Consider the following 12,500-nt stretch of genomic DNA (forward strand, 5'->3'; position numbering starts at 1 on the left):
GGGGGCTACAGCGTGGGCTACAGCCAGGGCTACAAGGCCTACAGCAAGGCTACAGAAAGTGCTACAAGGGCTACAACAACGGCAAGCGTCAGGACTAGAGCCAGGGCTACACTCAGGACTACAGCAAGGGCAACAACAGGTGCTACAGCAAGGCCTACAAGGACTACACCAAGGGCTACACAAAGGGCTACAGCGCGGGCTACAGTAAAGGCTGCAGATGATACTTTACGAAGAAAAACTCAAAGACTTAATTTTAGGATCCTGTAAATTCCTGCTCCTGTACCCGAGTTCCTGAACACTCTAAAAGCCTTACTGTGTTAATATTAACGTGAAAAGTCCCACGTTAATGACAGCAGACCCACTACACGTTAACATTAACATGACGAGTGTGTATTACTATTAACAGGATGAATCCGTATCCAAATTAGCCTGCCATTAATAGTCAAAGGATAAGCCCTTTCATTATAACGCGACGAGTCCGTATTAATAACAACATTTGGCCGGGGTTACATGATGAATGTATTTGGGTCTTCACACGCGGAAATTTATAAGAGATTAATAAGGGAGCTTTGTGTCGGTTGCAACGCGTCAGAGGTGATTCGAGGGTGTGTTTACTATTTGTACACCATTTAGGCCTGTAGGATAGAGGTCTTAGCTCCAGGATCCCGCCTCTCTGACCGTCGGTTGTCTAGTGTTCTGACTCCTGATCTATGTTTCCTCATATGTCTACTATATACGTCCTCTCTCTGTCTGTCTGTCTGTCTGTCTGTCTGTCTGTCTGTCTGTCTGTCTGTCTGTCTGTCTGTCTGTCTGTCTGTCTGTCTCTCTCTCTCTCTCCCTTTCTCTCTCTCTCCCTTTCTCTCTCTCTCCCTTTCTCTCTCTCTGTGTTTGTGTGTATGTGTGCTGGCTGTCTAGGTCATGTTTACAAACGAATCCCCCGATGGAGTGTCAGAATTCTCCCTTACAATGTTTAACAGATAAACATGGCTCTCGCTGATCATTAGTTCACACACACACACACACAGGTCTTCGTAGCCGAGTGGTCAGCACTTTCGAGGCTCTAGTTCTACGGCCCCGGATTCGACACCCGGTCGAAGAGAATCAAGTTTCTTTCACCTGATGCCACTGTTCACCTAAACGTAAATAGGCACCTGAGAGTTAGCTGCTACGGGCTGCATCCTGGGGATGTGTTTGTGTGTGCGAGAGAGAGAGAGAGAGAGAGAGAGAGAGAGAGAGAGAGAGAGAGAGAGAGAGAGAGAGAGAGAGAGAGAGAGAGAGAGAGAGAGAGAGAGAGAGAGAGAGAGACTGATAATTTCCATCCTGCCAAAAGCCTTCACATAAATGATCTTCCAGCGACAAGATCCCCCAAAATGTCTGAGAGAAGATGCCACTGTGGGAAGTAACAGTTCACTAAACCACCTACATTTCACTGACGTTAACCACACGGGGTTATAAACCACAAATTCAATACATTAAAAGTTAACGCACGGAGCGCTCTCGAAGCAGTTGGCAGCAAAAAGTTGCCTATGCAAATGTCGACCAGTTTTGGGAGCCGCAGAGTGGCTGTTCAACAATGCATAAAATGTAGGCGCTGTAGCCTGAAAGAAGTTCATTTGATCTGTAAAGCCAGATTAAAGCCAAGCCTCCGAGTGTGGTGGAGGGGCTGAGGCTCCTTAATATGTTATGAATAAACAACAAATATAGAAGTTCTTTAGGGCTCAAATACCAACACCAAATTCGTCCATTTTATGTACGAAAATGGGGTTCAGGGCTATTTAATCTGTAAAGAAATAGGTGTAGGAATGCAGGCGATGAGTCACAATAACGTGGCTAAAGTATGTTGACCAGACCACACACTAGAAGATGAAGAGACGAGACGACGTTTCGGTCCGTCCTGGACCATTCTCAAGTCGATTGTAAATGGTCCAGGACGGACCGAAACGTCGTCGTCCCTTCACCTTCTATAGTGTGTGGTCTGGTCACGTGTAAGGATTATTGTAATTAATAATTGTAATAACCCTATACTCGTTTCTATCCAATTTCTAAAATAATTTAAAAGAAATTAATATAATGTCAAGGAAATCTGTTTATGGACATTATAACTGAAAGGAAACAAAAAGTTCAGGATCAATACAATTGAAAGGCAATAACCACGAGGTTAGTGGAGGTGTAAGCTAACGACTACCAGGTTACAACTGTAGTAATATATTGACCTGGGTTACAATGGTTCTGTGGAATTTATGTGGGGGTTGTGTAATAGCTCCATGGTTATAATTTTCCAGGCAGGAGCTATAAGAAGTGTGCTGTGTCATTAGTAACTCCTGGGCTATTGTGAGACTCGTGGAGTGAATGTGGGACTGTTCCACGTGTATGATGATAACTATAGTTGAGTTGGTCAGGTATTAGCTGCGGGGTTATGGCAAGGAAAGTGAGGAGCATGATAGAGTGTGAGGTTAGGTTAGGTTAGGTTATGGCGAGGAAAGTGAGGAGCATGATAGAGTGTGAGGTTAGGTTAGGTTAGGTTAGGTTAGGTTATGGCGAGGAAAGTGAGGAGCATGATAGAGTATGAGGTGTGAGGGTTACGAGTGTGAGAAGAGTAATGAGTGTGAGAGGGCCATGAGTGTGAGGGGGGGGGGGGACGGTTAAAAAAACTAAACCGTACTTAATGAACTATAAGATAAAGCAGAGAAGGATGATCAGACTGCATATTTCAAGACTCGAAAAGTCTGACTCCATCCTACATAAAAAGACTACATACATGGAGGAGGCCGGTGAGAAGGGAAGGGAATTATCAGGGGAAAGCGCCAAGCCATTACGACTATATAGCACTTGGAAGAGGTCTGGATAAGGATTTGGGATGGGACGGGGGAAAGAAATGGTGTCTAACCACTTGGAAGGTCGGGGCTTGAACGCCGAACTGCATGAAACGAGGCCGTCGCTCTACCGTCCAGTCCAAGTGGTTGAGAAAAGTAATCGAATGAGTACTGAAATGAGTAAGAGTACCTAACAGGCAGGACACAGTGATGTGAGAATTCTGATTGTCACTGGGAAAACAGGGACCATCATGGATCGCTCCTTAGATACATATTATATATCATCTCTGTAAATGACCTAACCTCGAGGGCTGGTTCTAACAGATTTTAATGCTAGACACACTAGCCTGGGTGACACTAAAGCAAACAGGAATGACAGAGTCTTTGTAAAATACTTAAGAGATAATAACATGTCCGTATTCAACTTTGACTCCTCTAACGTCACACACCTCAGGGGTGGCAGGCTTGATTATGTCATTGGTCACGGTCTCATTGATAATGCTGTCGGAGGATCAATTGTTCATGAATTTGCAGATAAGGCCAAAATTATTGTAATGAGTCAGGATAGATGATGACTGCAGCAGACTGAGGCTTCAGAGATATATGATATATACATTTATCATATATGAAATATATGATAAATGATTAAAAGAACTCCTTGCCAGCAAGTGCAAGATGACGAACAGGGGAACAACACACAATGAAGGGAATTCACCGTTTCGAAACATCAAAGAAAACCACTAAGACGTAAGAAATGGCACCAGATCTTATCGCGGAGACAGACACACACACAAACAAATAACATTACATCATAACATGCTCCAAACCGGCAATAATCCTATTTTTCCATTAACCTTAGTAAGGGAGCATTAATAACATCCTATCCTGGATAAACTCAAGATAACTATCCTATATCCTCCCACGTGAGGGCCAGTCCTGGGTACCCATCCCCCGTCGAGGAGACGCGCCACAGAGCCCAAGAAAACTGAAAAAGATACAAAAGTTTGCAACACAGCTCGCCCCATAATTACGTGGTCGCAGTTCGAATAAAAACGACATTATCTGTACCTAACGACGCTCGAAAGGAGAAACACACCAGACAAAAACTGAAGGTGAAGGGAACACCCAATATACGTGTAAGTGTATTAGAAAGTAAATTTTCGGATGTAACCTGCATCCTTTTCTCCCGGGGACTGTATAGTGTATACAATATTTGAGAACACTGTATACAGCACTTGTATACGGTACTTGTGTACAATGTTTGAGAACATTGTACACAGCACCTTGAGAAAAGGATGTAGGTTACATCCGAAAATGTATTTTCTAATATACTTACATATATATATTGGGTGTTTCCTACATCTTCATTCAAGCACTGTGGCATTATAGTAAGTTTCAGATATACAATAATTAGGAAAATAGGCAAAGTGTTCAGTATAATTACCAGTAGAACTAGAGGATATGGATGGAAGCTTGAGACACAGATGAATTACACAAATGTAAGAAAAAATATTTTTAACTTAAAATTTGTAGGATAATTGAAAGAACTTAGACGAGGTGTAGAAGCCAACTCCATCCAAAATTTATATGTAACAAATGTAATTTAGGTCTGGAGTCATTGTTTAAACGACAGGCGGATAGAAAGACGGTATCCAAGAGCTGAAGCCCTATCATACAGTTCCCAACGAGAAAGTGCAAACGAGAAATATATAATAAAACGTGGGTTGCAAATACCGTAGACTTTATTCGCCATCGTTACCTACCTTATTCAATCTTGTGTTGTTGATATCCTCAAAATGCATCCGGAGTCTGCCAGTGCAGACCGCTTATCACATGCCTCTGTATGACTAACCATCCTGTGTGATGGGGATTTTTTAGCATCACCTAGTTAGCTTTTTTTTGACACACTGTACTCCACTTCATATAGTCTAGGGTAGCTGCACTAATGCAGATGTACCTAATATGTTAATAAAAAAAAAAAAAAAACTTGGTATTCTTCATATAGTCTAGGATAACTGCACATACACCGAAATATGTATACCAAAAAATACACAATATCTCCATTCTCCTTCTCTCCCTCTTGGCTCCTTCTCACTTGGCTTTTTTCACTATATAAATATTAACAGAAACATTAACTTACAAACTTTGGGAGAATAATTAAAAGCTGAAAGTTCTTTTCAACACAAAGGAGAAAATTAAAATTTCAGTATATTTTATCCAGGTTTCTAACTTTCCCCTTATACACGAAGACATCTAGTTTAACGAGTATACTCAAGCGAGAAGATTTAGCGTATGACTTGAGTGTGGCACTATGTCTCCGGAGTGTTCATGTGTTCCGATGAACACACTGTGCGATGAAGGCGGCTGGTGAACTCAAAGGGCATAGTGTACATAAAGCAAACACGCGTGACGCAATGACAAACACGTGACGCACTAACAAACACACGTGACGCACGAACAAACACACGTGACGCACTAACAAACACACGTGACGCACTAACAAACACACGTGACGCACTAACAAACACACGTGACGCACTAACAAACACGTGACGCACTAACAAACACGTGACGCACTAACAAACACACGTGACGCACTAACAAACACACGTGACGCACTAACAAACACACGTGACGCACTAACAAACACACGTGACGCACTAACAAACACACGTGACGCACTAACAAACACACGTGACGCACTAACAAACACACGTGACGCACTAACAAACACACGTGACGCACTAACAAACACACGTGACGCACTAACAAATACGTGACGCACTAACAAACACACGTGACGCACTAACAAACACGTGACGCACTAACAAACACACGTGACGCACTAACAAACACACGTGACGCACTAACAAATACGTGACGCACTAACAAACACACGTGACGCACTAACAAACACACGTGACGCACTAACAAATACGTGACGCACTAACAAACACACGTGACGCACTAACAAACGCACGTGACGCACTAACAAACACGTGACGCACTAACAAACGCACGTGACGCACTAACAAACACACGTGACGCACTAACAAACACACGTGACGCACTAACAAACACACGTGACGCACGAACAAACACACGTGACACACTAACAAACACACGTGACGCACTAACAAACACGTGACGCACTAACAAACACACGTGCCGCACTAACAAACACACGTGACGCACGAACAAACACACGTGACGCACTAACAAACACACGTGACGCACGAACAAACACACGTGACGCACTAACAAACACACGTGACGCACTAACAAACACACGTGACGCACTAACAAACACACGTGACGCACTAACAAACACGTGACGCACTAACAAACACACGTGACGCACTAACAAACACACGTGACGCACTAACAAACACACGTGACGCACTAACAAACACACGTGACGCACTAACAAACACACGTGACGCACTAACAAACACACGTGACGCGTGTTTTCAGATGTGTACACACCTGGTCAATAACTCCACTTTGCCCATTAAGATATCATCCATTTTGACGTTCTATGACCTCATAACACTGAGGCTCAGAGGAACGAAACGCCAGTTAAATACATCAACAATTTAAAACAATTTCACCGTTTACCTTTTATTATAAATAAATAAATAAATAAATAAATAAATAAATAAATGTTTATTTAGGTAAGGTACATACATACAAGAATTTTTTTTACAAAGATTGGTGGACTTATAGATAGAGCTAATACATACAATGCCTAAAGCCACTATTACGCAAAGCGTTTCGGGCATAAATTATTAAACTTATTCCCCGTAATACATTTATACACCAACTCTGATAACTCACAAATATACTGGTGATTCTATAGACTGATTTGGACATAATTTCCTACTGCATTTGTCAATGATTACAAAGGTGCCGGTGATCAATCTAGGATCTAACTGGGATTAATTTCAATACGTTTTCGTTACATGAATCGCCAGCAACAGATCTTACTGACAAAAGTTATCACCAAAGATTACGTTTCCTGCGCAGTATCTGTCACTCGGGGGGCAGTTTATTTATGAATCACCCGACTGGTCACTCTCTGCTCTTTAGGAACCTGAACAGTCTGATTACCGCGCCGCTCAACAGTGACCCCCAGACACTGCGCCGCTCAACAGTGACCCCCAGACACTGCGCCGCTCAACAGTGACCCCCAGACACTGCGCCGCTCAACAGTGACCCCCAGACACTGCGCCGCTCAACAGTGACCCCCAGACACTGCGCCGCTCAACAGTGACCCCCAGACACTGCGCCGCTCAACAGTGACCCCCAGACACTGCGCCGCTCAACAGTGACCCCCAGACACTGCGCCGCTCAACAGTGACCCCCAGACACTGCGCCGCTCAACAGTGACCCCCAGACACTGCGCCGCTCAACAGTGACCCCCAGACACTGCGCCGCTCAACAGTGACCCCCAGACACTGCGCCGCTCAACAGTGACCCCCCAGACACTGCGCCGCTCAACAGTGACCCCCAGACACTGCGCCGCTCAACAGTGACCCCCAGACACTGCGCCGCTCAACAGTGACCCCCCAGACACTGCGCCGCTCAACAGTGACCCCCCAGACACTGCGCCGCTCAACAGTGACCCCCCAGACACTGCGCCGCTCAACAGTGACCCCCAGACACTGCGCCGCTCAACAGTGACCCCCCAGACACTGCGCCGCTCAACAGTGACCCCCAGACACTGCGCCGCTCAACAGTGACCCCCCAGACACTGCGCCGCTCAACAGTGACCCCCAGACACTGCGCCGCTCAACAGTGACCCCCCAGACACTGCGCCGCTCAACAGTGACCCCCAGACACTGCGCCGCTCAACAGTGACCCCCAGACACTGCGCCGCTCAACAGTGACCTGCCACAACGTACAAAATACAAAGTGCTAGCACAACCAGAAACGAACCAACCCAAGCCACCCACCTAACTTAAACCAACCCGAGGCATAGAAAACGTTGATATGTGCGAGCCGCCACTTCTCATAATACTTTGGAATTCGTACGTTGGGGGGAAGCATCATAGCATACAACATGCGACGTACATGCTGAGGAAATGAGTTTACATCAGTCTGGCCTCCAACGACGTCCACAGAGAGAGAGAGTCCAGTGGTGCCAGGATCCTACACCCTCCTGGTCTGAAGGGTTTATTGACAGGCAGGAGACAGGAAGGGACCCCCCCTGCGCCGTCACGTCCGTCCACCACCACCCCCCATTGGTTATATAGACGGCCGGTGACGTCACGTGAGTAGCTAGCTACCTGTCACTTATAAACAATCATGTCAGGCAGGTGTTTCGGGGACGGAATAATTCTTAAAGCAAGTGTAGTGTACGGGTTTTGCTGGATTAGGAAATTGCAACATGGAATTTCTAGTCCAGGGAATTAACACGTGACGTATTTACACCTACATATGGTGGAAATAACACTTATATACGCCTTAGCAACACACACACACACCTGACACACTAACAGACAGCTGGCCTTACCTGAGACAAAACACACACTCACACACACACACATACGTCCAGAAACACCACTCTCACTCAGATGATGACTTGACAAACTTCAACGCGACAGTCACGTCCCGCCTGAGTTGATTGGCCAATCTCACCAACCAATCAGGCGTATGATTTATTCATTCACAGCTAAACCCAGCCCATTGTGTGAGCCCACTGGGCTTACCACAGCCTACGCCTCTCTCTCCCCAGACGGTGTAAAGCAAGTCCGGAGAAATATTACCAGCTCTCCTCTGACACTCTGGCTTCAGGGGTGACTTGGTGGATTGTCAAACTTGGTGACTTGGTGGCTTCAAAGGTGACTTGTTACAATGGAGTGCAGTGTTAAGCAGCAACAGGACACACAAAGTCCAAAGGATGATGGTGTGTCAAAGGGATGATCACTACAGAGCAGACCAAACCTATTTACCACACCAATTTATAAATTTACATACAGAATTTACATACATTACATACAGTAAATGTAAATTTACAATTTACATATAGTTTCATTTACAGAGACGTTATTTATTTGTATTATTAGAATCATTTATTTGTAAGTGTACAGATGTTGTCTAATTTACAACCTATATGTAAGTGTATATATATGGTCTAATTTTTAATACAACTTACTTGTACATGTACAGATGGTCATAGTCTCAAAGACTTGTGCAGGTACGATGGTTCAGTCCTTAAGCACTGTATTAAAGAACCAGTATTTTGACTTACAGGAGTGAGCACCCTGGCCCACTGGGAAACACTTCTCACCTTTAAAGGAAAACATCAACCACCGCTAGTGTACACACGCGCTGTATCAGCCCATCACACAATACCTGGAGCTCTGGAGAGAATAAACCAACAAGGAACTTTAAAACGGGACCAACCTGACGTCGGGGAGATGAGGAAGATGATCCACAAGATGCTGGTGATGACGGTCGTGGGTCTCAACACCCACCTGCTGCTCCAAGACGCCATTATTTCCACGATCTCGTCTACCTTTTTCCTGGGTGAGGTTACGCCTGTATCACTACCGACTATCGTATATTTTTTCAAGGGTTCACACAGCAATTATCGTCAGTGTGGTGTCTGGGAGTATATGGATTAGTTCACGCTGCACCTCCGTCAGCTGATTAGTGTCGACAGACCTCAGTCAGCTGATTAGTGTCAACAGACCTCCGTCAGCTGATTAGTGTCAACAGACCTCAGTCAGCTGATTAGTGTCAACAGACCTCCGTCAGCTGATTAGTGTCAACAGACCTCCGTCAGCTGATTAGTGTCAACAGACCTCAGTCAGCTGATTGGTGTCAACAGACCTCAGTCAGCTGATTGGTGTCAACAGACCTCAGTCAGCTGATTGGTGTCAACAGACCTCAGTCAGCTGATTGGTGTCAACAGACCTCCGTCAGCTGATTAGTGTCAAGAGACCTCCGTCAGCTGATTAGTGTCAACAGACCTCAGTCAGCTGATTAGTGTCAACAGACCTCCGTCAGCTGATTAGTGTCAACAGACCTCAGTCAGCTGATTAGTGTCAACAGACCTCCGTCAGCTGATTAGTGTCAACAGACCTCCGTCAGCTGATTAGTGTCAAGAGACCTCCGTCAGCTGATTAGTGTCAACAGACCTCAGTCAGCTGATTAGTGTCAACAGACCTCCGTCAGCTGATTAGTGTCAACAGACCTCAGTCAGCTGATTGGTGTCAACAGACCTCAGTCAGCTGATTAGTGTCAACAGACCTCCGTCAGCTGATTAGTGTCAACAGACCTCAGTCAGCTGACAAGTGTCAACAGACCTCAGTCAGCTGACAAGTGTCAACAGACCTCCTAGAGCCAACTCGTTCATCGTAGCCCACATCTGGAAAGCAAATAAAACTCGGAATTAAACGAGCTCAACAATTTCTGGTACCGGAGCAGATCTGAAAAAATAATGTTGAATAGAAAACACGAAAATGTGAAATTTAACTGAAAAACTGCTAACACTATTTAATTTGTACCGAGTGAAAATATCTGGGTTAGAGACACACAGGTCCATCAGGGCCTCGACGTAGGGCTATACGAAAATTATGAAAACATATTTTATATATATGTACTAGAGTGGTACCCGGCAGGCCCCGGGTCTCTCCGCCCATATTCTCTCTCTTCATTTTTCTCAACGTTCCCTTCCTCTCCCATCTCTCTTCTCGTGTTCCCCTCCTCTTCCTTCCCCTCTCCCCATCACCCTCTCTCTCTCTCTCACCTCTCTTCTCCCTCTCATTCATTCCCCCCCTCTTTACCTTTCTCCCCCAACGTGCCACATTGCCTCTTCCCCTTGCTCTACCCTCTCTCCTAATCTCCCCGTCTCCCTCCCTCCACTTTTCTTCCCCCACTTTCCTTCCCAGCTAATATTAATCCAGCTAATCTAGAATCCTTGACCATGTGAAGAGTTCCATAATGTGAAAAAAACAATATCCCCATCTCAGAAGGTGATTAGTCATAAATGACTAATTACGAAGCACTGAAACTTCTAAATAACTCTAAGGAAAACACAACCTCAATTTCAAACATCATGAAAATCGCACGGGAAGGGGGGGGGGTCGTTATAAATGGCAATCTTTCTTAAAGTGTGACACTCGTGGTAACCCCGAATGTTCGATGCCATTCCCTTTACCCCCCCCCCCTTTCTCCCCCATGTGTCATCTTGAAATGCTGAGTGAGGCTAGCCCCAAACATCCAACCTGCAATCTAGAACAGAAACACATTCTGTTTTAGAGATATATAGATATATTCAGTGAAGTGTAGCCTGGATACATATTTATACACACAGAGTGTATTACAACAAATACACCCGGAGATTTATGATAACTTGCAGGCTAGAAATGTGTGAGTCTTGTAGCACCAGTAGAGTTTACGTTGATAGTGTATTGTAAGCTATTTTTAAGAGATAAAATTCCAAGTACTGAAAAGTGTTACATTAATGTGTCGGAGGCGGTGGAGGGAGGCGTGACTCCAAGCCTTCCCAACGCCATGGAGCTCCACCACACCAAAACTCGTACGTGAGTGAAAATAACAACTATCAATAGCAGCTTATTAGTGCACCCACTGAGATGCACCAATCTTAAAACCGAAATATTTACGTGCTCATTGAACCATCTTTCTCCCTCCCTCCTTTCACCCCCCCCCCCCTCTTTCTCCATCCTTCTCTCCCGCTTTCCCTCCCTTCCTCCACTACTCATCCCTCCTCCATCCTACTGGGAAAGCCATTTCATACAATAACAAAGAGAGAGAGAGGGTTAGAGGATATTTCTAGACCCGAGGCACGCTTATGTAGACGAGAGAGACGAGGAAGGAGACGGGGGAGCTGGGAGAGAGGCGTGGCTGGGAGTGTGCTGGGTGTGCCTAGTGTGCTGGGACCCAGTCAAGGCTCCAGAGGTAAACTTTAGAGTCTGAAGAAAGTCTTCAGTAGCGAGCCTTGTGTGTACTCACCTACTTGTGTCTGCAGGATCGAGCATTGACTCTTGGATCCCGCCTTTCGAGCCATCGGTTGTTTACAGCAATGACTCCAGACCTATTTCTCTATCATACTTAGTTTTAAAACTTATGAATAGAATTTGCTTCCACAACCTGCTCCTTAAGTGCATTCCATTTTTCCACTACTCTCACGCTAAAAGAAAACTTCCTAACATCTCTGTGACTCATCTGAGTTTCCAGCTTCCACCCATGTCCCCACGTTCTGTTACTATTCCGTGTGAACATTTCGTCTATGTCCACTCTATCAATCCCCCTGAGTATTTTATACGTTCCTATCATATATCATATCCCCCTCTCCCTTCTCTTTTCTAGTGTCGTAAGGCTCAGTTCCTTCAGACGCTCTTCATACCCCATCCCGTGTAACGTTGGTCCCGCCTCTCAGCTGTCAGTCAACTGGTGTATAGGGTCCTGAGCCTACTGGGCTCTAACATATCTACACTTGAAACTGTGTATGGAGTCAGCCTCCACCACATCACTTCCTAATGCATTCCATTTGTCAACCACTCTGACACTAAAAAAGTTCTTTCTAATATCTCTGTGGCTCATTTGGGCACTCAGTTTCCACCTGTGTCCCCTAGAGAGTGCCCCTTGGGTTAAATAACATGTCCTTATCTACCCTATCAATTCCTTCGAGAATTTTGTATGTGGTAATCATGTCCC

At 45.1% G+C, this 12,500-nt stretch overlaps 1 protein-coding gene across 2 annotated transcripts in view; it reads right to left on the reverse strand.

Moving 5' to 3' along the window:
• LOC123766211 (nephrin) overlaps positions 1–9,667 on the reverse strand; it is a 201,693-nt gene extending 192,026 nt beyond the window's left edge. Inside the window, exon 1 of one of the 2 annotated variants that reach the window (XM_069301585.1) lies at positions 9,222–9,630. In XM_069301585.1, the coding sequence (XP_069157686.1) occupies positions 9,222–9,312 (91 nt within the window). In that variant the 5' untranslated portion in view covers positions 9,313–9,630. Of the gene's footprint in view, positions 1–9,221 lie in introns of both variants that reach the window. The other variant, XM_069301592.1, reaches the window with a different exon arrangement.
• Between the last annotated feature and the right edge of the window lie 2,833 nt (positions 9,668–12,500).

The sequence above is a fragment of the Procambarus clarkii genome, chromosome 5 (genome assembly GCF_040958095.1).
Source record: "Procambarus clarkii isolate CNS0578487 chromosome 5, FALCON_Pclarkii_2.0, whole genome shotgun sequence".
NCBI lineage: Eukaryota > Metazoa > Arthropoda > Malacostraca > Decapoda > Cambaridae > Procambarus > Procambarus clarkii.